The 26,982-nt window shown below is 41.7% G+C and overlaps 3 protein-coding genes across 5 annotated transcripts in view; 2 read left to right on the plus strand and 1 right to left on the minus strand.

Annotated features, from left to right (window-relative positions):
* Positions 1-1,139: 1,139 nt before the first annotated feature.
* Positions 1,140-6,195, plus strand: asb10 (ankyrin repeat and SOCS box containing 10). Of its 2 annotated transcripts, none has more exons than XM_067475680.1 (5): positions 1,140-1,620; positions 2,919-3,186; positions 4,057-4,561; positions 5,089-5,202; positions 5,474-6,195. In XM_067475680.1, exons 1-5 carry the CDS (start codon positions 1,296-1,298, stop codon positions 5,657-5,659), a joined length of 1,398 nt encoding a protein of 465 aa, XP_067331781.1. In that variant the 5' UTR covers positions 1,140-1,295; the 3' UTR covers positions 5,660-6,195. The 2 variants fall into 2 exon arrangements, with proteins under 2 accessions (XP_067331781.1, XP_067331782.1); XM_067475681.1 differs by lacking the exon at positions 1,140-1,620 and adding an exon at positions 2,135-2,700.
* Positions 6,196-8,032: 1,837 nt separating this feature from the next.
* gbx1 (gastrulation brain homeobox 1) lies at positions 8,033-10,212 on the plus strand. Its single transcript, XM_067475658.1, has 2 exons — positions 8,033-8,770; positions 9,149-10,212. The coding sequence occupies exons 1-2, from the start codon at positions 8,320-8,322 to the stop codon at positions 9,661-9,663; spliced, it is 966 nt and encodes a 321-aa protein (XP_067331759.1). The 5' UTR covers positions 8,033-8,319; the 3' UTR covers positions 9,664-10,212.
* A 4,887-nt stretch (positions 10,213-15,099) lies between these two features.
* Positions 15,100-26,982, minus strand: part of agap3 (ArfGAP with GTPase domain, ankyrin repeat and PH domain 3) — a 107,730-nt gene continuing 95,847 nt past the window's right edge. For both annotated transcript variants that reach the window (XM_067473810.1, XM_067473809.1), the window contains exons 17-18: positions 19,249-19,504; positions 15,100-17,967 (exon numbers count right to left, since the gene is read on the minus strand). In XM_067473810.1, the coding sequence (XP_067329911.1) occupies positions 17,743-17,967; positions 19,249-19,504 (481 nt within the window). In that variant the 3' untranslated portion in view covers positions 15,100-17,742. The remainder of the gene's footprint in view (positions 17,968-19,248; positions 19,505-26,982) is intronic.

Genomic DNA, 26,982 nt, shown 5'->3' on the forward strand with positions numbered 1-26,982 from the left:
TCAAAGTTGAAACTCTTACTCGCCTTCAGTTTAATGTGGCATCTATTACCAAACTGTAACATAAAATAAATGACCTTGATTTCCATACCAGAACAGTCATTAAGGTATAGATGAAATGCAGTGATGCTTCTGTGTTTTCAGATGGGAAAGAAGGTAAAACCTCTCTACAAATATCAGGAATGTTTCTGCCTGGGGTGCAGACCTTGTTGTCTGCAGAGCCTGCAGGTAGCTTTATAGACTCCAACACAGAGGTGGATAAACATACAGAACATTAAAAAAATATGTCATTGTGTAGCAAGATGCTGTTAATCAGTTTACATCTACTCCAATACTCCAATGTAATTCTGAGTTACTCCCGGTGGTGTCTAAAGATCGGCTAGACAGGGTCTGTTGTGCTCCCGATGATGGTAGAATTTATGCTATCTTTGGAAAATGCTTGTCCATCATTCAAAAGAGATGTTTGTCAGATGCCTAGCGAGTAGGCTTAAGAGGCTTAATTATGTTCCGTCCCTCTGCCATCAGAAAACTTCATGTGGGGCAGAGTGACACAGCGGTTGCCAGTCATTCAGCCTAATGTTCTAATGCAGGGAGCCATGTGGATACATAAAATCTATTAAGGCTCTTGAAAAATGAAATACAGAGCAGAAAGAGGCATTTTGCAAACACACACTCACAGGAACTTACATTAGGCCATTCTTGTTTGCTATTCCTCTAAGAAGAAAGATTTAGGCAGAATTGTACATTACAAGTTGCCCGGTTGTAATCAGCTGTTACTTTTTAAACTTATGGAATCGCAAATAAAAGTAAAAGTATTTGCCCACCACATTGAGAGTAGGCCATCTAAAAATGCGCTTAACACGCAGCTACCGCACATTATTTTCCTAAGCTTTAAATGTTAATTCTACTTTAAGGAAGCAATATTCCACATTCGACTTGTCAAAGTTTTGCTGATGCAGTTCTGTCACTCCCATGTTCTGTAGTTACAAAACATTACTTTATTCAACTCGTCTGATGCTAGCAGCCTGGCAGAGGCACTTTATGGTTGTAACTTTGCTGGAGGCAAACGCGGAGAGGCTCCAGTGGCTGCATGTGAGACGTAAAAATAGAATTACTTGTCACACTACAGGGAGGGTCTCATACCAAATATCAAAACAACTCTGAACCAACGCTGTGAACAGCCGGCAGGCACATAGTGGACATTAGCCAGGGAGAGTGAAGCAATAGAAGAAACCGAGGGACAGGCCTTTTTAGATCATACACAACCTCTTTTCCCAGTAAGAAGCCAGCCTGTCAACATGTTGCGAGGAAGTTTTGTCTTCACACCCATGGCCTTACGCTCCCTCGAACTTGACGAGGAAATGCTAGAGAGGTACAAGTACAAGAGGCAACTGACCTCCCATCACCTCAACAGCTATATGCTCAAAAGAGACACGGCACCACTGAGATCGCTGAAGTCCAGCGACGCTCTGCCACCAGCTGTGTGCCACGATGTGGTTGTCCAGAATGCTCTGTATACAGGAGACCTGGAGGCTATGCAGCGCCTCTTTCCCAGAGGATCTACAGCAAATCTCATCATTGAGCCACAGGGAGGAGACATGCGCTGGGTTGCCAGAGGGGAAGGTAGGAGATAACATCTGTCTTCATTAGAAATTACTTCAGGAATTCCTGATGATCTGGCAGAGCAAACCTAATGTGCCTATTGTATTTTCTGGCGATTATTTTCCAGAATTTGGAAATTAGAAAATACCTAATAGCATTAAATACTTACTTTTAACAGGAGTGATGGACGTTATTCGTGCTGTAGTAGTAATGGAGACCTATTGTATTGAGGTCATTTTAATATGCAACAACTTGTAACTGGTGCATCTCATCTCAATGCAACACTTATAGAAATAGAACATGAGGCAATATTTGTTGAAACCATCATATGTCCACCACGTAATCAGACTTAGAAGTCAGCTATTGGTTCTGTTCAACAGCTAATAGTCTATTATATTCAAATAAGTGGAGACCAATTAAACAGTACGTTTTGTGGGAGACTTGTTTTAAACATTTGGATTCTGTTCCCTCGTGCAACTTCCTTGTTAAGCCACTGGACAGAAATGTTCAAGATGTGTTAAAATTCTGGATGTATTTGGTATATGAAAATAAGAATTTGCAGACACAGATCTTTGCATGCTTTCATATTTGTAAAAAGAATATGTCACTTATGATTCTTTGAATGCAAGAGTGCATTGGCCATTACTTTCAGTGAATTAGCGAAAATCAGAAGGCAGGTGACATGAAACACACCAATCATTGGCTCCCATGCTGCTGCACTGGCAAGGTTCTCTGGGTCAACCGAAATATCACATAACACCTCCCTGAAATAGCCCCGTCTGTACAAACAACCTGCAGAAGTGTTTATTTTCCTCAGAAGCAACAACGCGACTAAAACATAAAAAACATTTAACGACAGTATGGCCTATGTAGCCCCCAAGTTTAGGTGGTACAAACCAAAGAGCTATCGCAGCGATGTGATCACCACAGCCAAGGCCACAGGTTGCGTCTTGCAGTTCTGGAACTCTCTGCTTGTTGGAGATGAGCTGACGATTCTTAGCATTGTGGATGACGATGAGTTTGGTTACCTTATTGATGCAATTTATGACACCAGCAACGTCGAGGAATGGAAGAACTTCAGATATAACTACAGAGGCCTGCGTAGGTTTTCTTGAGCTTTTATTTTATGCTTGTGCTATGTTTTTCCTTCATGTTAATTCTCCCATGTCATGTAATTAGAAACACTGATATGACACCACACTTTATATTCTAATTACCTCAACCATTGCTGTTGCAGTACTTGCAATCTGGTTATTTGCAGTGGTCCTAAGAGTTGAGCTCAGAGTTGTCTTCATGCCAATTATGTTCCCTGCTGGCAGGACTATGGTCACTAACTTATGAGCAGGAGCTGACCACACCACTTCACATCACAGCTGGCCGAGGTTTCACAGACTGCCTGAAACTCCTGCTGCAACGTGGGGCCAGTGTTGACCTAGCACCTGATGGCACCACCGCTCTGCACGAGGCCTGTGAAAACTGCCAACCAGAGTGTACCAAACTGCTGCTGATCCACGGTGCCAACGCAAACGCGGTCTCAGAAGACGGCCTCATGCCTTTGCATGTGTGCACTAGCCCAGAATCCTTTGAGTGAGTGAAGTATATTAGACTAGAAAGTGTGCGGCAATGCGTCATCGAATCATCCAAAAGATTTGGGGCAAGACACAAAGGATTATGCATTGGTGTGATGCTGCTCTTTCCTGTACTTGCTGTCATAAGCATACTGTATACTAGCAGGTATGATAGGACAGCCCCCCCACCCAGTAAAGAGGAATCAGTTTTAATGGCTTAAAGCAAGTCTGTGTTAGTGACCTTTACTGATAAGCACAAATGAACGATACGAGAAAAGGATAAAAGCTATTATTATTTTGATGAAGGCTCTCAGTCATACAGGTGATGTTATCCAGACGTTGACGTCATGTCAGCTTCTTCTTAGATAGATTAGTTGGTATAGTAGCACAAATACAGGAGGGCTGAAGAGCTAAGCTAATTAGCCGCCTAAGTTATTGGAAACACTGTAGCTGATTGTAAAACTTATGAGTATCTTGACTTTAGCTAAGGTACATTCGTTGCTAATTAATTCAGCCTATCTAAGAGGAAGATTGAGTCATTTCTTCTTCTAAGAGTTACAGAGTGTCACTTAAAACCGCATGCCGCTGTTGAGAGCGCGTGAAACTAGCAGGCAGGTGAGCAGAGAAGCTAAAATGAGTAATAAAAGTGTCGGGTAAATGTATAAAATGCCACTTCGCGTGTTCATAATGCAGATTTTGCTCACTCAGGGTCATTGTCTAATGAGAAGATGATTATAGTTATACCCTTTCTTATACGGGTAACATTGTAATAGAAACATCCAGTTTAAAATGGTTTGAAATGAAACACTGGGGTCGTCAGATAAAATGGTCAGAAACCCCTTTTCTAATGCATATGTGACAAAACAAGTTTCTGCATTTCTGTCTGCAGATGCGCAAAGTATCTTCTCCAGTATGGCGCAGCAATCAATGGTCGCACTGTGGATGAAAATGACACTCCCTTACATGTGGCGACCAGGAACGGCCTCTCGGACCACACTGAGCTTTACCTCCGGTACGGAGCTGCTCTGGACAAACAGAATGATGAGGGTCTCACACCTCTGAACGCTGCTTGTTCTCAACCCCAGGAGGCGAAGGACCTCCAACGATACTTCAAGGTGTGCCAGTTGCTGCTGGGGGCAGGGGCTGATGTCCACACTACGGACCAGGACAAACGCAGTCCCTTGCACATGGCTTGTAAGAACGCAAATCCAGACATCGTGGAAATGCTGCTAGCTAATGGTGCCTGCGTTAACGATATGGACTATGGTGGTGAAGCTCCTATGCACAACATTTTGAAGGTAGTGTGTTACAAGATTTCACATCAGCCAGAGAGGATTGTTCGTGCCCTGCTTAACCATGGATCTATTCGAGTGTGGCCTGGAGCTCTGCCCATGGTAGGAATCCAAACGTTACATGCTACTAAACTTACTAGAGCATGTAAAGCTGGTCAAGATTGGCTTAAAATAGTGTATGTTATTTACAGTATGAACCAATTATTCATCCAATCAGCTCATTTTACATAATTAGAAACTACTGTAAATTTAACACCTCGGGTCAGAGTCTGGAAAAAAAATACACTGTTCTTTGCAATTTTCCAAACTTCACATTCAAATCATTCCCATTTCATGACACGACATGAAGTGTTGCACTCTCTGCAGGGAACAGACTACAACTATCAGAGAAGCCACGTGCACTAGACAAAATGCCTGGTTCCTAATTAGGCAAGTGTTAATAGGAGATTAATTAGCACTAATTGCATAATTTCCAGTTAAACCCCTGGAGGGAAGACCAATCTGTTCATTTCACAAGTGTTTAATTACTTTATTTCTTCAGTTCTGTGGAGTCACAGGCTCACTTGTGAACTTAAATGATGGCTATATGAATCTTATTGCTGTGCTCTGTGTTGTGGTGCTTCTTTTAGGTTTTGAAGCACTGCTTCCAGTCTCCACGCACGATTGAGGTTCTTCTGAATGCCTACAGTCACCTCAGAGTCACAGACACCTGGGTTGAGTCTGTTCCTGCTGAGACTTTTAAGGCAAGCTCTTTATATTATTAATTGATGAGGACTAATGATTTTAGATTTTTTTTATTTACATAGTCTGATACTGTGTGTATTTGTATAAGGAACGGTGATAAAACCAGTGGGAGTTACATTACTTGCAATATTTGAATCAGTCGTAAATTGCAGTGGGCTCATATTTTACTGGTTAACGAAGACTTGATTCATTTAGAAAAACATTTTACTGTACATTAATAAAATAAAAGTGAGATAAATAAGAGCTGTGCTTCTATTTCTTCCCAATCAGGAGCATAAAGAATTCTTTGACTCAGTCTTCTCTTTGGCACTGACTCCTCGCTCCCTCCAGCACTTGGCTCGTTGCAAACTCAGGAGCATAGTGGGAAATAGAGTACACACGGTGGTCCCTAAACTTGATCTGCCCACCTTTATCAAGAAGTACTTGCTCCTGGAGTACAGGGGCTATATCCACTGAAGGCACTGATGTAAGTGAATGTGATGAAGGTTACTGCTAAATGTGATGGAATGGTACCATAGTTCACAGTAGAATAATGCAGAAAAACTCATAAATTGTAGCAGTATGCACCAGTACACTGGATATTTTATACATTGTTGTGCCACTGCTTCTCAGGCGGAAGAAGCAGCTGTTGTCACTTTTAATTCCAGATCAGTCTTTCAGCTCAGTTGGTTTGATTTGGCACCACAAGAGGGCGCTGTAGACTAGAGTTGGTCAAGTACATAGTGAGTGTGCAATTATGTGTTTTATATTTTTATTTTATTTTCACTTTTTTTTTTAAATTCTGTAACTGATAGTAAAGAGGCTGACTTGCTGTTACTTTTTTTTTTACATACTATTTCTCATGGTTTGATGTTTTATACACGCCGAATGATGTGCTGTACATCCAGGAGTGTCATCAAATGTTTGCATAAATCATTAGTACTCAAACCCATATCGCTGTATTCAGCTGTTTTAAATTAAAATGACGCTTACTATAAAATAAAAAATTCCACCACGGCTGTGTAACTTACTCACTGTAATTTTATTATTTGTTGTTATCACGTAATTTTGTCATTTTATTTTCTCGTGCTTCAGCTTATCTGTTGCTATATGATTTTCTGGAGAAAAAACACATTGTACAAAACATATATATTGAACTATAATTTAAGCATTGTATACAAGCAGCGTTTAAAAGGAATATTCAAGGTTTGCAATTAATATCGAAATTGATATAAATCATCACGTGTAGTGCTACAATAGTCTTCACATCACATTCTAGTTTTTCAGAGATTGTAAATTGTGCCTTTATTATGAAATGGGAAATAATCCTTTATGAGGTCATCAATTTTGGAAAGTTCATCTCAATCTGTCACATACCGACGAAACGAAAAAAATAAGGTTAAACCTCTTTCTCTTTCATTAGTCATTAAAAGAAACGTTTAAAATCCAACTCTGGATAACAATCTCCTATTATTATATTTGGCCTGTAGAAATATTTTCAGACATAACTTTATCAATTTACCTCATACTGGAAAAAAAAACAATAATATGCATTTTAGTACATTTCATATTCCACTCATCAGTTGTAAACAGTTTTAAGAAACACATATCCATAGTATGGATACGTTTTACTGTAAATTCCTCTTAATGATCTCACAGTGTGGCTACGATTCGTTAAATAAAACAAGTGTAAGGAGGAGCAGTGTCACAATCCGAATCCTTAGAGAAGAATAGAGTGGAGCTCGCAAATGGTTCATTAGATCAAAGAGAGGTGCTGCTGAAGTCACTTGCAATTATAAGAATTAGCCTGTCCTGGCCCTCCACTGCTAATCAGAGTCGGTGGTGATATGTTTATGTCCTCATGCAATCAGACGACCAGTTGGAGGGCCTGGGCACCCAGGACTCAATAGGGCTAATCATCATCAGTTCCCATTGCCATTTAAAAGGTGAAATGATCTGCGATTAAACCAGTGCTTAAAGAAAGAGAAAAGTGATTTCCCCCCCCCCCCCCCCCTCTCACCCCCTCCCTCCAAATGCATTTTTTAATCAGGGATGAATTTTCAAGGCGCACAGAAAAAAATGTGTGCGTGCCTTTTTATTTATGAACGGGATGACAGACGTTAGCTAGAAGACATTCGAGTTTATAAATCACAGCATTTGAAATAAATCCCCCCTCCCCCCCCCCCCCTCCCCGAGTTCAAACGAAGTGGAAATCCACTAAGATTTGACTTTGGCCACTGAGCGTCCACACTGCCGTTGACCTCGCATAAACGCATTTTATCTGAATCTAATTTCACACGGAGCATCTCTCTCCGGGGAACAATTGTTGCAGCGCTTCTTTTCCCTGAGCCGAAACGCATTGTTTTTAGCCGCGGTGAATGGGGCCGAGAGCAGGGAAACATCTGCCTCTCCTCCCTCCTGACTCTGATGCCCATCGGCCCCAATTTTTCAACAAAAGCCATCGTTGTTTTACGCTGTCCCTTGAATCAAGAGTAATTACTTATCATCAATCAAAATTAATAATAGTTGATTGGGTTGGTGTGGTCAACGATTATAGAAGGGGAAGGGCTGGAGCAGTCTCTCACACCGTTTTGCAGTCAATGGTGAACCTGGCAAAAGGGGAGGAGGGCCGGGGGTGCGACCCGTCTATTTGGTCTCTACTGGGAAACTACCGCCTCTCAAGGCGGCCAAAAAGTCAGAGGCTGAATAAGGAAATGAAGCGTAATTTGAGGAAGATGGATGATCCCCCAAGGAAACACCCCCTTTTCATTCCTCTTGTATTGCAGATGATCACCAATCGCCCTCTCGCTCTCTCTCTCTCTCTGCGCGCACACACACACACACGCACGCACGGCGCATCGGAGAGGGGCGGAGGGAAGCGTCGCGGAGCGGGGAGAGGTGGATAGAGAGAGCGTGTGTTTATGTCTCAGTGTGTGACAAATAAGAGGGAAAAGGTAGCGGCGGGGCCACACAACAAAGCGCAGACACCCGGAGAAGCAGTCCACGCCCCGGAATGACAACACGGCAGAGGATCTACTTCCAATTCGCTCTGTCTTTAAACTGAAAGTTTTGCGCGTCGCCGAGGACGGGACATCTGCTTCCAAGTTTTCCGCCAAATAAAAGTGCTTGCCTGCAAAATGCAGAGACCAGGCGGCCAAGGGACGGCGTTTTCTATCGATTCCCTGATAGGGACCCCTCAGCCCAGACCGGGACACCTGCTCTACACGGGTTATCCTATGTTTATGCCGTACAGACCTCTGGTTATTCCGCAGGCTTTATCCCACTCCCCTCTATCGTCGGGTATACCTCCACTTGCGCCTTTAGCTTCTTTTGCGGGACGCCTCACCAACACGTTCTGTGCCAGTTTGGGACAAGGGGTGCCATCCATGGTCGCGCTCACCACGACGATGCCAAGTTTCTCGGATCCACCGGATAGTTTCTACCCACCACAAGAACTGCCAGGTCCCCGGATAAGCGCCGCCGACCCCGGAGCAAGGAGACAGGAAAGTCCACACACCGAGGAGCTGCACAGCCGGGACAAGGGCACAGAGCTGCTGAACTTCTCAGAAACTTTTCAGACAATTTCAGGTAAAACCCAGCCTCGATGCTCCTGTGTGTCTGTGGTTATTAGGTCCCATTCAGACCTGAAGGGTTGTTGCCTTGTAAAAGTAGAGGTCTGAGATGCAGGAAAAGCAAACGCACCTCACATTAGAAATGACAGAAATGACAGAAATCCTAATGATAGTAAAGTAGCCAAAATCTTTGGGATGCAAGTTGATGGAAGTTTCTTATAAATATGAATGAAGGTGTTTGTAATTGTTCGCATTTAAAAAAAAAAAAAATTAAAATGTGAATTTTAATTCATTAAGAGTTTACACAGCAGATTTTCAACTACTTTTGACTATTATTTCTACAACCCCCCCATAGATCAAAGTGACAAAATCAATGTGTGTCTCCATATTTTAGGTGAGACTAAGCTGTACAGTTCCGATGACGAGAAGCTGGACCTAAAATCAGCAGACGCAGTTTGCAGTGACCGGGAGGACAGTTCGGCAGACAGCGAGAACGAAAGTTTCTCGGACGGGAACAACTGTGGCTCCCTGTCCCAGAAGAGCAAACTAAAAACCGGTTCTCAGGAGGCGCTTCCGACCGGCAGCTCAGCGGGGAAAAGCCGGAGGAGACGAACAGCTTTTACCAGCGAGCAGCTGCTCGAACTCGAAAAGGAGTTTCATTGTAAAAAGTACCTTTCTCTTACCGAACGCTCCCAGATTGCGCACGCACTTAAACTGAGCGAGGTGCAGGTGAAGATTTGGTTTCAGAACCGCAGGGCCAAATGGAAACGGATCAAAGCTGGGAACGTCAACAACCGCTCAGGAGAACCGGTGAGAAACCCCAAAATCGTGGTCCCCATCCCTGTGCACGTCAACAGGTTTGCAGTGAGGAGCCAGCACCAACAAATAGAACAAGGGAGCAGGCCATGAACCCCGGTGAAAATCACACGTATTAATACTTTAAAAAAACAAAACAAACAAACAAACAAAAAAAAAAAACACTTAACGGACTTTATGTTGCAGTGATTTGTTGAACGCATGAAGCACAAAAAGGAGGATCCACTTATTTTGTCCGAGAGGTGAGACTGAGCAGAGAAGAGGATCTGATCCAATATTTGACAATATGCTGTCACTTTTATTTATTGTCCTGTGAATATGTAAATATAAATGGGTAAAAATTGCTACAAATGGGCACTATGAGATAAAACTGTAAAGATTTTTTAAGTATTTATATGTAGGGCCAAAATGTTCTGTTGGTTATGTGCATGGCCTTATTTGGTGACGCTAACCTGGATTTATTTGTTTTGTTTTGTTTTGTTTTGTTTTGTTTTTGTTTGGTGTTTCGTACAATTTGTTGATCACATTTGCATGTAACTTAAGACGTTTTACATTTTGTTTGGCAACTGTAGGAACCACCTTTGACGGCTATTTGTGAAAAAAAATTGGGAAAAAGATGTGAAGGAAATAATGACCAAACAAGGGACAACTGTAAAGTATATTGACCTAATAAATCGCTTTATACGAAAGCTGGAATCCAGATTGAATTATTACGGAGAGGATAGAATAACAGTGTTTGTATAATTGGTCACAAATGTATAGTGATTATTTTAGGCCGCTAAAAAGACAAATGTGGTCTGCACAGTTTAAACACAGCGATTCCTTTTGGACTAATTGGACTAACTAATAAGAACAGACTCCATATTGTAGGCGTTTATGTTTATACAATTTGAAACATTTTACAATATATTACACAGTACAAATAATATGGGTTTTTGTCTGAAGACATTTTATTTTTATTTTAATGAAAAAAATTCTGATAGATTCCTAATTTAAGCAGGTTTTCTAGGAAAAGGGGACATGTTAATATGATGTTACAAATGTCTTTTTTAACCGGAAACTAAATGACTTGAAAGGTTACCAGGTCTTTTTATTAAATAGCAGCAGTGATTGATTTGTCTTCAGGAGGCCATGTTGCCTCAAGTAGACTGATGGATCCTCATTAGTCTAAGCACATTCAACACACTGTAATGAACTTCTCTATCAGTCACTGCACACAGCACCTGTGTCTAATCTAATGGCAAAACATTTTACTTAGGTCCCACTAAAAAAGGAATTGTGCAATAATTTCATAATTATATATAGTCATAATTCACAGCGAGTTTGTTGTTCTTCTGGTGTATAGGGCTTTTTAAAATAGTGTGTCATTTTCTTCAAAGGACTTCTTTTTAGGGAGTTTATTCATTTCATCACCTCTAGAAAATTCAACTAAAATGAAAAGAAATTGAAGTTTTGTAGAATGAGGTTGTAATGCTCCACTGGGTGGGTTCCTAAAGAGGCAGTACAATACTGATAAAAAAATACAGTTTTCATAGTTAGATCAATTATAAATTATTATTACTGGTGTCAACAGCTGCAATTATTTATCCTAACTGCCCTCTAACCTGCACGACATGTTACATTAACAAATACATGTGATGGCCCTGCTTACTTAGACGAAATATTTAAGCTTATATGGCCTGGTAAAATTACCGAGCATCAGTAAAAACAAAAAAGTGTAATTAAAATAATGTCTGGCCAAATATCTATCCAGTTACAAGAAAGGGGAACGAGGTCTTGGGTGTTTTTATGGAAACTCTCATATGCACGATTCTGGGTTTCTACAGCTTCTCTGAACTGTTTCCAGAAAGGACTCATGTTGGAATAATTTCAGCTCACCTCAGATGGCAGAAAGTGATTTCTCACCCCATTTCCAAAATAGACTATGGCCTCAAGCCATGCTTAGCCCACTGCAGCAGTATACCAGCTGAAGCATGACAGGGCAAGATTCTTCAAATATTTTATTAGTATTAATATTTAATTAAATTAACCAACTTCTGAATCTGTGTGATTTGGAAGACAGCTTTATAGAACGTCTTCCTGACTATATCAGGAAACACATAATTATCTTACTTTTCATTTCCCTCGAGCCTCTCATGGATGCACACCATAAAAAAGATCTTTATCTCAGTTTGACCTCAGAGCATAAACAGACACTTTATGACCTGGGCACCCATGAGTAGTACAGTTTATTTCACTGTCCACCTCATACATCAAGACTGTGACACTTGGATGGGGATTCAAGGACTAATGATCGTGCGAAGGAGCAGTGGAGATTTTATTATGGCTCAAGAGCTGACTAATACAGATGGTCAATTCCACGACATCGTGCCAGAGTCCAACGGCTATTTTGGTTTTCATGAGCTGCGTGGTGGAGGTGATGATGAGAAGCCATCACTAAATCCACTTGGGTTGTTATTATCAAGATTATGTGAGACTCTTTCAGTCCTGTTTTACCACCAGGTGAGTATCCCTGAATGTGTTATTGTTCCTGAAACTATAATCTCGAAAGCTGACATTCAACACAATGAGCATTTTCACTATACCAAGTAATTAATAATCATGCCACTTGCTTTGGCTGTAACAGATTTAGTATATTTTTGTTAATTATTTAGTGGTTATAATAATCTCACTTCATTACAGACACATCTTAAGTGAACACCTCATTCTCTAGACAGTATCTGTATCTGGGCTGGTGTCATGCTGACATTCTGCTACTTAAATCACAAATTGAAATATCAGAAGTTCTCTCCACCAAAGACATTAAACCGTTTCCACATTCCCACCTGAAGAGAGAGCGGGAAAGCGAGGGACCTCATTACTGGCTGGTTGTTTGAGTGTGCAGGCTGCTCAGTGCTGACTGGAGGCCTGACTTCTTGGGAGGGTCCGGACGGTCGTGGCTACAGTGATGTATGGGCAGATGCATCAAATCGCACAAGATAAACAAGCGATGAGTTTCATCAGGGCCATCATAGCTTTAATTTGGCTGCCTAATGAGTCAGATCTAGTGGCGGAGATAAGAGTTGTCAGAGGCCCGGCTCTAATGAATTTCTTGCCACTTGTAATCAAGGTTGCCTGTCTGAGGGGGGATGATTAATGGAACCCTGGAGGATTCCCTCGGCCCTCAGCCTTCATTACAGCTAATGCATTCTCAGGCAAATTAACAGAGAAATGCAGGCAAAAGCCAACGGGGAAGGGGAGAAAAAGACAAAGGTAAGAGGAGAAACAGAGTCATGAAAACAGAGCATTTATGTAAAACAAAGGAGAGAGAGGAGGATGAAGAGGAAGACAGCACAGTGGGTATGAAGCAGCCAGGTTGGCAGCAAGTGAGAGGCAGAGACGCAGAGCTGCCCTGAAATCTGCTGATTAGTGAGAGGTTCAAGGATGTGGAAATGAGCGTGGAGACACGAGTTAGTGGCAGTCAGAGAGGGCAGGGTGCAACGCGGACGTACTGGTTGGACATGATGGAGCTGAAATTGATAAATGGATGTTAAGGTGTGTATGTTTGCTGGTGGGGGGGGGGGTGCGTCGTGCAATGAGCAGGGTCGGTATAATTACTGGTTAAAGAGGTTAAAAGGGGTGAAGCGCTGGAAAACACATGAGACAAACCGCGACTCACCTTAAAGCAACATTTCTGCGATGAGCAGCCAGTCACTGACTGCTCGCTAAACAGGCCGTTAAAGTGGCCCGTGGCAAAGCAGCTCCTACATGTTATGGAAATATGGATTTAATGTTTGCAAATATGGTCTCGTCAGGTCTTTGTGTTCCCATCCATCAGCCTCAGACCCACCTCTGCAATCTTGGAGGCAATTTGTCTGAGAAGAGGTGGGCGGCAGAGAGCCCTCCTCGCTGTTTAGCAGGCCCTGATGAAATGTCAAAACACACAGTAGTGCAAGCAAGAGCTCTAGTCTCACCACAACAAACACAAGTGGCTGAGGTCTGCCAAGGATTGTGGCGTGCTAATAAATTAGGGGACGGATTTGTCTGGTAATATTTTTCAGCAGATGGAATAATTCTGCATCAGTGTAGCTTGTTGTGAACATGGTCTTACATTACTGACACTTCTAAGCAGTGAAGACTTGGCTTCACATGCTACCATTGCTAACATTTATATTTTTATACTAACAACATGTGAAAGTTGTTACAGACCCACAGAGAATGCAGAAGTTTTGGAACCTTTAACTTTGTTGTTTTGGTTTTTCTAGTTTGCGACGCTAATGTTTTGTTTCACTCTCAGCTCTTAAAACTGCCACCAAAAGGCGGCAAATGGTCTGCACTTCTGGAGCACTTTACACTGCTTCTTATTCACACACACACACGCACACACACCGCAATGGTGTGGCCCTGCTATGCGGCTGGACCAACGCTCACCAGGAACAACTAAGTTGGGGTTCAGCGTCTTCCTCAAGGACACGTCAACTTGACCGAAGGAGCCGGAGATCTAACCAACAACTGCAGGATTGGCGGACGACCGCCTGTACCTTCCCACACCGCAGTCTCCCCAAGTTATTAGAGACAAAAAACAAAAACAAAAGTGAATATTGGGTTTAAAGTTTGTCATGTGGCCAGAAATATGAATCTAAATCAATCCAAAAACTATTTAATAACAAAATTCACCATGAGCTTAAAAGGTGACTGACCAAGTGACCATAAAACAGTTAATTGACACTGAACATGTGTTTCTCTTTTGATTAAAATAATGAATAACAAACTAGTGAGATGTTGTGTAAAATGCTCTGCCTCATCAGCTGGTCAGTGTGGTTTGCTCATTTTTATTAGCAGTAACTATCAACAGACTGTGAGATGCATATCACTTGAAAGCAGTGAGGGTCAGAGAGAAAACAGAAATTCAAAACTGCTATAAACAGCCTGGTTTCTTTCCAGCAAACCTTGCGCTTGCTGCAGGACCCAGGTGCCCCGAGGCGCGACTGTGCATTGTGGCTTCACGTTTGGCTAATATGAAGGGAGGAAGAGATAAAACTAAAGAGAAACCAGGTGATAAAGTGCAAACAATGCCGGTTAACAGAAAGAGGAAGGGGATGAGGATATGCTCAAACAAGATTAGCAAGAAATAAGAAGTGGATTAGTGAGGGCTTGACTCCTCTGAACACAGATCTTTCAATCTTCTCCATGGTGTTGTGCTACCTGACACTAAGCCCAAGTCTTTATCTTAATCCTTTTTCAGCAGCTGCTGGGGGTCCCACAAGCAGGAAGTGCTTTACTTACCTCAACACGGCCTGGGGGAAGTTGTCCCGAGCACATTATCAGTCTGTCCCAGTGAGGTTTGATGAAAGAACATGCAAAAGTGGAGAACATGAAATGCGAGCAAGAACTGGAGTTATAGTGAGAGTTTTATTGTGAAACTCTCACCTCCTCTGTTAGGCTCCAGCAGGTCAGAGACAGAAGCGACAGGAGCGTGATGGATGATGAATGAACAACACACACAAGAAGACAAATGTGTTGATTTCCCTAAATCCAGGGAAGGCTACATCATTTTTATTTGAGTGTTTATTAATAGGTCAACAGTCAGCCAAGCATCCAAGCATACAACAAGTTACTCTTTAGCTTTTGCTTTGTTTCACGTTCTGAACGTAAGAGAATTACAATAAGAAAATTAACTCGAACCAAAAAAAAAAAAAAAAAAAAAAAAGATATTTACATACTGCATTATAAATATGTCAAATGTACATCATTATACACAAGTACCAAAGATGGTCGATTAATGTTGAGACCAAACAGAAGTACCTTAAAAATGTGCCTAAGTAGAAACAAAAACAACATATCAAAATATGGTTCCTGGGTCGGGGAGACCGAAAACCAGTTCAGTTTGTTTCTCTAGGAGGAGCTTGTCTTCAGATAAAAGCATTAAGCTAATATGTACACTTCAGGTGGTGTTTGGGTAAAAACAGGCAGGTTTCTAGTATTATTTTGGCATCTCAAGTATGTAAATAAGGGTTCAGGTAATCGCTGTACACTTCTCTCCGCAATCTCCTCAGACACTGAAACGTACTTGTTGAAGTTGGTCAAGTAAAAAATCAGAAATAAGGTCATTACCACTGTATATTACAAGTACATCTGAAGGCAGCTTATTGAGTTTGTAGTTGATTGTGTCTTAAAAGAACATTTTAACACATTAATAATTAATGTTTTATTTCGGAGAGTTAGATGAAGAGACTTATGCTACTTATATTTGTGTGCAGAGCAGAGGCCAGGAGGAAGTTAGCTGTGGAAACAGCTGGGCTCTCTCCAGTCTACCAGTACCAGTACAAATCAAGGAAATATATATTGTGTCAATTTCTAGAAGAACAGAAATGTGAAAATAATAATAGTAGACAACAATTTGTAATTTCGCACCCAGGCCAGACAACAGTACCCATCTTCTCATCTAACTTTCGGAAAGGAAGGGAATAAGCATATTTCCCAAGAAACCTTTTGAGATCCTGTATCTCCTGAACATAAATCCTGGCTTTGTAAACTCATAAAATCAAGATGTATAAAACCTTAAAATGGCAGCTGAATAAAATGGAAAATACACTGCAGAAGCCCACCTGAATTTTTCTAGGTCCTATTTACTATAACTGAATGGACACGTGTCTGTGGAATACTGCACATTTGCATGAATGTATTGAGAGACAAACCAGTTATACGTCCCTCCAAGAACCTCCTCGTCCATTTTAATCCCTAAAGGTCTTATTTCAGTCACTTGAATGCTCCCTGTTTTCAGGATGGGGGAGGACACATAGCTTTAGGGAAAAGTAAAGAGTCATTATTTATTGACCTTAAAAATCAAAAAATTAGGCGAAGGAACAAGAACTACTTTTTTACAGAGGTCTGTACATTAAAACACACGTATGTTCCCAAATCACTGACTTCTCTCCAGTGTCCTTTCTCCAATGTTTATGAACAGAAATGCCCGTTAGCTCTCTTCTGTGCACAATCACAGACAAAGAAGCACACAAGTATTGTACAGTATGTATGGACATGTGCACGTACACACACACACACACACACACACACACACACACACACACACACACAGAGTACCATATATCTATTTCACAGCAACAATAGAGGAAATACTCTCAAGACCAATTTTGCTCTGCCAATTTTCCAGACTTTGGCCACAGGAGGTAAATGGATATTCCAGTACGCGTATGGCTTAAAACTGTGAGAATCTATGTCAAATAATTATCAACACAATCTAGTCAATCAGAAAATTACTCCAGGAAAGACATCATAATGGTGGAGTTTCGCCGTTTCAATCAAAACCTCGGAATTTGAATAAATTGTGATTGAGGGGGCTCACTTAAAAAGCCATGTGGCTCAACGGTCGTAAAACATCGTGCCTCTTTATAGTCATGGACACTTTTGCACAAGGATCACAGTAAGAGTGGTGAAGCAAATGACTCACTTTTACCCGATAGGAATTCTGCAATCAACTTTTTTTATGATGATCCAAAGCCATTTTCATGTGAATTAAGTATCTAAATCATTTGGACTCCTCAGCTATAATTTGCCTTTGTATATGAATAGTATGTCAAGAGGCTTAGAGCTGTGTTAAAGACATGCATCATTACTAAAGTTATAACAGCCATTGATATCATAGAAGATTTAGGTTCTTTCCTACATCAGTGTTTTGTCACTTGTAAAACTATTCTTCAGTTTTATGTTATTATGCTTAGGCTTGGAAATTTGAAGGAAGTTTCTCATTCACGCTCATTACAAAATCAGTTCAAGTCGCAGAAGGGGAAGACATAAAAGGAAATGTTCACACATTAAGGAAATGTTTTTCGTAAAGTAGGTATGAATGCCAAAGTAAGTCATTTGTTTGGTTGATGCTTGAAACAAAAAGGTTAAAGCTGATCTTGATCATTTCAGACCAAGATTGAATGAATTTAAAAAGGATAAACAAATAGAAAAACACCAATATAAAACAATGTATATCGTCCGAACTCCAAGCACCCACTTCTTTTTAAGTGTAGTGGAATATCAACAGGAAGTCCATCGCTCTCGATATTTCTCTATTGGTACTGATTTTGGGTTACACAATGTGAAACAGAGGAGGAAGTACTAGGAAGAGACAGGGGAGGTTCAGGGTTTTTTTCAGGTTTGTCTGCAGCTGCACTCTGGCTCCTACATAATGCTGATGCTGCGATTGAGCTCACACTGAGCATTGTTGTTGTTGATGTTGGGGTTACGGCGGCTCATGTTGGGCGTGGGCACCGAGGTCAGGTTGGCTGTGTCGTTGGGGCAACCGTGCTGAAGTAAGATGTCAGCGCACTCCTGGCTCCCGGCTCGCCGAGCGTAGGAAAGCGGCGTCTGGCCACGAGCGTCCCGACTCTTCACGTCCACGCCGTACTGCAGAAGAACAGGACAGGTATTAAATGTGGACTACAAATAGGTTTAATGTAGGAATTTCAAAGCAATGTTCATTTTGGCATTGAGTTTCTGATTTTGAGTTTCTGAGAAGACTGTGTTTCCAGAAAGCTAAAATGGTTAACACCTTATTGCAACAGCCTTACACAGATTTTGACAGTGTGCAATAATGTCTTTTCACTCCTCTACAAAAATATCACATAAGATTTGTAGTATCCACCAATCAGCCCCAACTTTAATACCTAATACATGCTTATGGATCACTATAGGTTAACCACCTGTCAGCACACAATGTGGTTAATATCAACTCCACCTTTACCAGCGGTGAGCTTTTACCCTCATTTTTTTATTAATTACTCTATATGTTTTGGCATAATTATCTTAATCAGTATTGTTTAAAATATGTTGCTTTCTTAGTGGTGTACTTTTACTTTAGAGCTTTAATTAAATTGTACATAATCTGCTTAGTACTTTGACTTGAGTAAAAGATTTAAAGTAGTAGTGGCGGCTGTAGCTCAGTTGGTAAAGGCAGTCGTCCACAGACCACAGGGTCAGTGGTTCGATCACCGATCCCAGCCATATGTTGAAGTGTCTCTGGGCAAAACTCTGAACCCCCTAACAGCCCATTCCCCTCCCCAGCTGTGCAGTGCCGGTTCAAGCCAGGTAGAAACTGGGGAGGGTTGGGTCAGGAAGAGCATCCAGTGTACAAACTGGACCAAATCAACATGCAGACAATGATCCGCTGTGGCGACACTGTACTCACGGGATAAGCAGTGAAAATAAAAAATAAAAAATTCTATTTTGCATTCTTCAGCCCTCTAAGTTAGTTACTTTAGTTAATTGTAATATTGTCACATTCAGTGCATTTTTAACTTTCTAAACAAAACATTTAATATTTCTTCACATGAATCCAACTCCTGGTAGCATAGAGAGAAAGCACATTTAGGCCATAATTTAATATTTTACAGATGCTCACAATTTCAAACACAGTTATTTAGAAAGACTAATGACAGGGAAAACAGAAGTACTAATGCAGTTAGTTGAAGTTCATAAGCAGTTGCTAGCTTTCATATAAGGCATATTAAATATAATTTGAAAAGCAACTGTGAAAAATCCAGATAACATTTTGTTTTGGTATCGGGGTTTGACGTCCTACTATGACTTTAGAATGTCTAAAATCACAGACTTTGAATGGCTGCAGTCACATTTAAACTCCTACAGGACTCGGTCTCTTACTCAAAACACTACATGTAGGCCCCTCACCCAGATTAGCAGTTGTGTGATGACCACATTAGCCATGGCACAGGAGAGGTGCAGAGCGGTGCGTCCGTCTCCGTCCCCGTAGGTCTCGTTAACCTCCTCCTTGGTGCCGTGGGCCAACAGCAAGACCACCAACCTCAGGTCATCCTCCACCACTGCCCGAAGCAGCTGCTGCCCCAAGGGCACGTCCGACTGGGGCAGTCCCACCAGGAACAGCTTCTGCTCATACTTGGCTCGGATCCAGCGCTCCTTCTCCTCCCTGGAGAGTGGGAAATGACATGAACGCCACAGGTCAGCCAGGGTGAAACATAATGCTACTAACAATTTAGCACATAAGTTGAAGATTTTTTCTTGATGCACGTATATCAAGGAGCAGTGATTTAATACTATACCACACAAAAGGTAAACAGTAAAGATACAAGAGAAGTATTACAGTAATCGGTTCACCAGGGTGAAGTTACATTTTTAAATTACTAGAGCACAAGAAAGCAACTAGCCCCTACAATCACGGTGGGACATAATACAGCGAGATGGGCTGGAGACATGAGAGAATGCCAATATGACGCTTTGGGCAATATTCCACTTTCTAGTGATTACAGTCGACAGCAAGACGGTTAGAGCCTGGCCAGCTTTCTAAAGGTTACACATCTTGAACAGCATGTCTGCTGCGGACAATACAGGAAGGAGGGGGGGGTATTTTTTTTTATTAGAGCTGTCGGCTGTCAGTCTGAACTGGTGGATCCCCTCTACAAAAGAGGCAGTGTCTCTCAGAGCCCCAGTCTCCCTTGGGGTGGCTGGGCCCTGAGTCAGATCGATGGGGCTGAATGGCAGCCAGAGAGGGACGGTGGGGATCTGAGGCTCCTTCACTCCAGCCTGCAGGAGAGAATAGGCTGAGGGAAGGTTTCGTCCTCTATCGGCAGGCAGAATTCTATCTACTGCTCTCCATCTTGACCCCCTGTTTCATTCTCTGTCCACATACAAACTGTCCAAATAAGAAAGAAAAAAAAAAAAAAATCAATATCAATATGTGAATGACTGAGCATGCCCAGTGTGGTACTAACCCTGTGACCCTGTCAGTCGGTGTGATAAGGGGAGCAAAAAGAGGCTGTTGTTTGGATTTGTGGGTGACTGACAGAAAGGAGAAGGTTCGTATGGATAAGTTAAAGCCCGACGCTGGCTGGAGTGACAAGCCTCTCCTGGGACTCTCCATCAATGGAGCAAAGCTTAGCAGCGTATACAAACTGACAATCTAATCCCCTTCAGTTCTATTTTACCGTAATGACAGTGAAAAGAAACACGACATCTCAATTACCAAAATTAACCTTTTAGATGAACAATGCCCACATACAAAGTAGTAATGCTAACAAATACCATGTACAAAGTACACAAAAACGTCTTAGTCCAGCTCCAAGTATCGTGTCATATTTGTGGCAGCTGCCACAGCCTCATTAGTGTTTTCTGATTTTTAAATCACAAAAATCATACAATGTTTTTTAGTAACATTAAACAACAGCTGGTCAGTTTGTTGAGAACTACTTTTAGCTGTGGAATAATCCACAGTTGGTTTAATGTGGCTCACTGTTGTATTGTTAATAGTTTTTGCACGACCTAAATAACATAGTTGTTAGTAGAATTAACTTAGTATGACTTTTGTCCTTTTTCATATGATTAAGAGAAATATTGACTTATCCATCAAAAACTATACCCACTGTGCTACAAAAATCCAGACCTAGAAGGAAACTCTTCACATAAAACACAGAGTTGCTATTTCAAAGTAGAGTCAGGGGAAAGGACAGAAATCTCACAGTGACTTCTGAAAATCAGGGGGGAACAAAAGAAAAAAAAAAAACACAGCTATCTGCAGGAAATACTCCACTAACGGAAGAAATATTTCTTGTAATTTGGGTTAAACTGACCTTTAACAATTTCCCCCGAATAGCTAATTTTCAATTACAGCAGCTGTTGAAAGCAGTTCACCATTAGTCACTCTCTTTTATTATGACCTTAGCGGCTAGGTGTCAAGGCTGCCAACTTACCACAGACAGCAGCCATTTTCAGACTCATATGTCAGCTGCCGGGCTCACTTCGCTAAGCAGTTCATCTTGCACAGAGGAGCCTGGCACTGGCCCTAACTATGGGAGTTAAAGCTGTGATGGAAGAGGACCGAGCCTTTATCAATGCCAGAGAACAGACTGATTAACTACGAAACACCACAGGAAGCTCGTAAAACAACTTAAACCACATCTTAAAAGAGCCTTGAAGCTATTACTTCTATTGGCATATGTGTACATTTTTGTTATGACCTGGAAGAAAATCTGGAGGAGCAAGTCCTTTATCCTGCTACACCAGAACCAACTTCTTTCTTAGGACTGAGGGTATTGTGTGAACAACAATACAGCCCTAATGGCAGGCAATTGCAGTAGCTCTGAGTTTTATGGTCTAAGACCTCAATCAATCCCTACTCAGTCATTATGTGTGGATAAGCCTGTTAGCAAATCAAATGGCCTTAGAACCACTGGACTGCTCAGAACAGGAAGGGGCTGTCCTGACCTCCCCTCTTATTTCCGGTGGACTCTTTGAAAACAAGTGTCCTTTTACTGCCAAGAAGGATTAAGTGTGTCTGGAAATAATGTACGAGGTAATTCTCAAGGCAAATAATACAACCTTTAACGAAAATCTTAAAACTATCTGTAGCAGCAGTTGTCCAAAGTTTGTTTCAGAAAGCTAGACCACGAATGAGATGCTGAATCTTTAGAGTCCAGTGAATTGATATGAGCTAAATGAGGCAGAAAGTTACCACCAATGTGTGAAACAAAAAGGCTGAGGAGAGCCATTAAGAAGATGTCAACATCTCAGAAAGGAGCCCCGAGGACACTTTGTTAGCCTCCGCTTCAAAATCAGCCCTGAAAACCTGCAGGAAAAGGCCTCACCCACTGCTCTAAATTCAACCACAGTTCTTTTTCTGGGGTCCACTTTTTTAAAGAAAACGTAAAAGCAGCTAGACAGTGGTTTTTAAAAATTCCCCAGCTGGTGCCACTTGAAAGACAGATTGTGAAAGGAAGTGAAATGGTCTGTCTTTTGTTTGAACTAGAAAAACAATCCAAACAGAGTCAGGGGTTTAGACAGTCAGGGGGGAAACTGAGACCCTTGAAAAGGACACTTCCTCACCACAGGAGGAAGAAAAATAAAATCAGCAGATTTAGCATGTCAAAGTGCTAGGACAGAGTGGGAGGGGAGCTGGAGCAAATGTTCATACCACGAAGGGATTTTTAGGATCCGATAGACAGTATATACACACATACACAGACACGGGCACCAGACAACAATTTCCACACCGTGACTTGGGCACATGCTTGTTCTAAATTTCTCTGTTGCTTAGGGAACACAGGGGAGCTCAGAGTTCCCAATAAAAATGCCCGTGTCTTCTCAAAAACAAGCCACGTTTGTTCGGCCACAAACTTGCGCCTTTAATTTTTTGAAGTGATCCTGGTTTAACTTCCTTTCGCTGGGGTTTATTTGACAGAAATCTTGGGCAAACATCAAAATGCTTACTGAGTCTTAAGTGGAAATGGGACTCCCGGTGTCCCCTTTCATTTGCCTATGCAGAGTCAACCTAGATAAAGGCAGCCTTACAGCAGAGAAAGGCCTCTTTTATAATTCTATTAGAGCTCTGTCCCTTCAGCTCTACGTTGAGCAATGGATCCTGAGTCTGACTTAATTAAGTGGCAAATGGCGGAATGATTCTCCTAAACCCAGCCCACAGAGTCAAGAACACATGACTGAATTCAAATAAAGAGGGACAAACAAGGATAATTAGTCAAGCCTGAAAGACAAAGGCGAACGGGAGTTTATAGGCATGAAAGGGAAACTGAGACAAAGGGGGTGGAGCTAAGTGGTGGAATAGCCACAGAATGACCACTCTGACTGCCTGCAATAAAGGTGCATTGCTCCATAGGAAGAAGAGGATGTCCGTCCCACCACCTATCACAATCTGAATCCTCCTAAACAATCAAAGCTTTGAGTGCCCCTCCTACTCTTCACTAAGCATCCACAGCCACTGTGGACACATCAAATAGAGCCACTGAAGAGGAGAAATAGTGGTGTTGGAGGGTGGTGGTGGGGTTTGACCAGTCTGAACAGACCTCACAGTGGGGGTGTGCAACTTGTAAGGGACTTATTCCCATGCAGCCAGCAGCTTCACTTCCACAAACCAAGGGGAGGGAAGAGACAGAGAGTGAGGAAGAGGGACAACAGCAGAAAGATGGAGAGGCGGCTGAAAGGGAAACGACAGAGATGAAAAAAAAAAAAAAAAGCGCACACAACAGGGAAAGAAAGCTGGGCCCCAAAGCATCAAAGGTTGCTAAGGGTGAGAAATGAAGGAGCAACACAGTAAACGCTGCAGCAGAAAGTGCTAAATAAGGACCCCTATGGTCTAGTGGGTACAGTGTGGACATGGTATTCTCTGCTACGTGAGTAACAGCTGCAAAAGAATTAAGACAAATATTTGAACAAGTGGAATAGATGCCACTTTTGTTGCTTCCAGAGTGCGGTGTGAACAGATGAGTGGATTTCAAAAGGTTGTTGTGCTGAGATCTTAAGAGAGGCCAATATGAGAGCATCTGTGTGCCCGAGGCAGGCGAAGGGATGACTTGAATATATTGTGACATTAATGAGGTTGTCAGACTCCTCATGATGGAGTGGCTGTGTTTTTGTGCCAGCAAGACTAACACCCTTAAATGCTCATGCTGTTAACCCCTGCTGAACCCTCGCCTCACATACAAAGCTGAGGGGACAATAACACATGCCCTGCTTATGTATGCAGCCTGCTTGGCGTATGGACACATTTTTCAATTTCATTCATGTCAAGGAACAGTCTTAGATACTTAAATTCTTACACATCGGACCTCTTTTTATAATATTTTTGTGACCTTAACAATAGGAGACTACGTTTCATCGTTAAATACTGTAGACCGAGCCATAATGACTCAGTTCTTCCTCTACCTGGCTTCGAAACCCAGTGGCATGTGGGCAATTAGTGACTGTGGTACCACTTCTCCCACACAGGGCTAATTACTGACCTGTGGGTTTCATTTGGAGAGAGAGAAAAGAGAGAGAGGACATGGGAAGACCCAGTCATTCATTTGTCTTAATTAATTACTCTTCCTCCACAAGGGCTTCTGGCAAGGCCGGCTATTCTAAAAGCTCTTCTGAGAGTTGTTCACTGCAGCCCCCTTAACCTGTGGGTAGCCCAGAAGCTTCGGTCTGTGGTTTGAGGGCTAACGTGGAAGACAGAGGCCACTGTGGCCGAACCGTAAAACAGGAGTCTTACAGCCACAGCGCTGATGTTGTAAATGCAACAAACAGCTTGGGAGGATGAGCCAAGATGCCCCTGCCAGAGCAGAAAGGGTTAAAACAGGCAATGGGGCCAGGTTTGGAGAGGTTAGCGGTGTGATTCATTTTTATTACCACGCAGCCCCTGCAGGCGGCAGGAGTGGCAAATTATTTCTGAAACAAAGTGGAGGGCTCTCATCAGAGCTATTACCTGCCTGTGGCCGAAGGCAGCACGGAGCCTACAGAGGGTGACAGTGAAAGGCCCGCGTCAGTGAGGGATAGCCGTCCACATCCGTCCACGCTCCAGGACATCTCCCCCAAATGAGAACTGGTGTCTGTGTATGTGTGCTTTACTCTGTGTGTGTGTGTGTGTGTGAGAGTACAGTTAGTCGTTGGACCTCCCCGTGGTATGCGTCAAAATAGTGTGTGGTGTTGGCGGTGACGTGCAAAACACAATGACTCCCAGGTGCTAATTAAAAGAACAACTCCCCTCCAATATGCTGACTACAGAAATCAGCCACAATATGCAGAGCTGATCACAGATTTAACTGTAGCCTGGCCAGATCGAAACTCTACATTTCTTTCTAATGAGGCAGCCCATATAACTGGGATAAAAAAATATTTAACTGGTGTCTTCACTAATGGTTAATAAATAATTTTTTCTTTATAAATTTATTTTAAGCCATTAATAAGTAAAGGTTTTGGGGGTGACTGTGGTTGTTTAAAAACATCTCACCTGTTGCAAATGGACAACATGAAATCTGGACCTAGATTATTATTATTATTTTTTTTTGCAAAATAAAAATAAAATAAGTCCTTTTAATAAATAGAAAGACCTTACCAACGCTGAAAGCACGTATATCATCCAGAGAGCAGCTTATAACATAACTAAAAATCATCAATCAAAAATTATTTGCCATTACTAAAAGCGTTAAAACACCTAATGAAAAAGTGACGCAGGAAGTGGCATTATGCTTTCTGGTGCGAGGTCTAAAAACAGGTGATCAAGTTGACATCCATGTGCATATACATGGATATAAACATGCTTCCCATTACAATGCCTGTAATCAGTCTGATGTACACCAGTAATTTCAATGTTGCTCTGAGGAGCTGCATACGACAAATTAATATATTGTGCTCTTCCAATCCAGAATATCATAAACTAAACCAATCTTGTGGATGAATGCTTTTAAGTTAAATCTCAAAAATGCAAGGGGTAAAACTAGTCTTGCAGGAGACATTCAATCAGACACCGAGTTGATATTCAGGTACTTACTGAATCGTTTAGATTAGGTGTCACTAATGTTTAGTGGGAGTCGGGAACCATATACTGCCTGCCTAGGTGCCGTCACAAAGCTGCTGCATGTCACAGATATTACGCAATTAAATTCTTCCCATATGTGCACCACTCAAGTAAAGAGCAGCTTACGCACACAGAGAAACTGATGAGGATTGACTGCACAGAAAGAAAAGAAAACCATAACTTCCTATTAAGTTATAATTCATCAGGGATGATAAAAAATAATAATAATAATAACGTTTACCCCACAAGGCTACAATATTCTGCCAGCCACAAAACCATCAGCATTTCAATAACCAGTGGCCATAGATAATATCAACAACAGCTGTTTTTTTTGTCTGAGGATTAGTTATGCTGCAAATGAGATTTATTGTTTGACAGTAAAAACTAATGGAGATGCTGCTGCGGGATAAGATCGGATTTTTAGACAATGAAGAACCTTCCTGCCCGAGGCGACATGGGACTGACAGTGGTAGGGAGAGGAATCAGCATCAATAATCTTTCATCAAGTCCACAGTGTAGCGCTTTAGCACGGACACCATTCGATAAATAACTGTGGGCCATCATTCAGTTCTGAACTGGCCTAAGAGTGGAGGATAGATCCAAGAGGAAAGGGCCTGAGACTGAAAGAATGATGAAAAACTGTGGATTTGCAAACAGACTGCGCTTTGGTTAGCATTCCTTAAGGATGGGCATGTTTTTAAAAGCCCCCTCCGTGCGCACACAAGGACCCACAGTATATAAACAGCTGTAAATTCATGCTGAGGCTGCTCCAATTAACTTTTAACTTCAAAGTTAATAAACCTCGTTTTACTTATTTACTGGTAGTGATTCAAGTTCACCACTATTAGATTCAAGTTGTAGAGAAAATGCCAAAGCTGCCTTTTTCTAATTTTGCACACGACCAAAAAAAGTGAATGCTCCCTACACACACAATGTATAAAAATATTTAATGTTATTTGGCTTCTTAAAGGATGTGCTCACATTTTCCGTGTTTATTAAAACAACTCTGATATGTCTGTATGTACATTAAACACATATTAGATAGTTGTTGGAAGTAGAATATCATTAATATCTAATGTGGTAACAGCAATACACACATTATG

The sequence above is a fragment of the Channa argus genome, chromosome 14 (genome assembly GCF_033026475.1).
Source record: "Channa argus isolate prfri chromosome 14, Channa argus male v1.0, whole genome shotgun sequence".
Taxonomy (NCBI): Eukaryota; Metazoa; Chordata; class Actinopteri; order Anabantiformes; family Channidae; genus Channa; species Channa argus.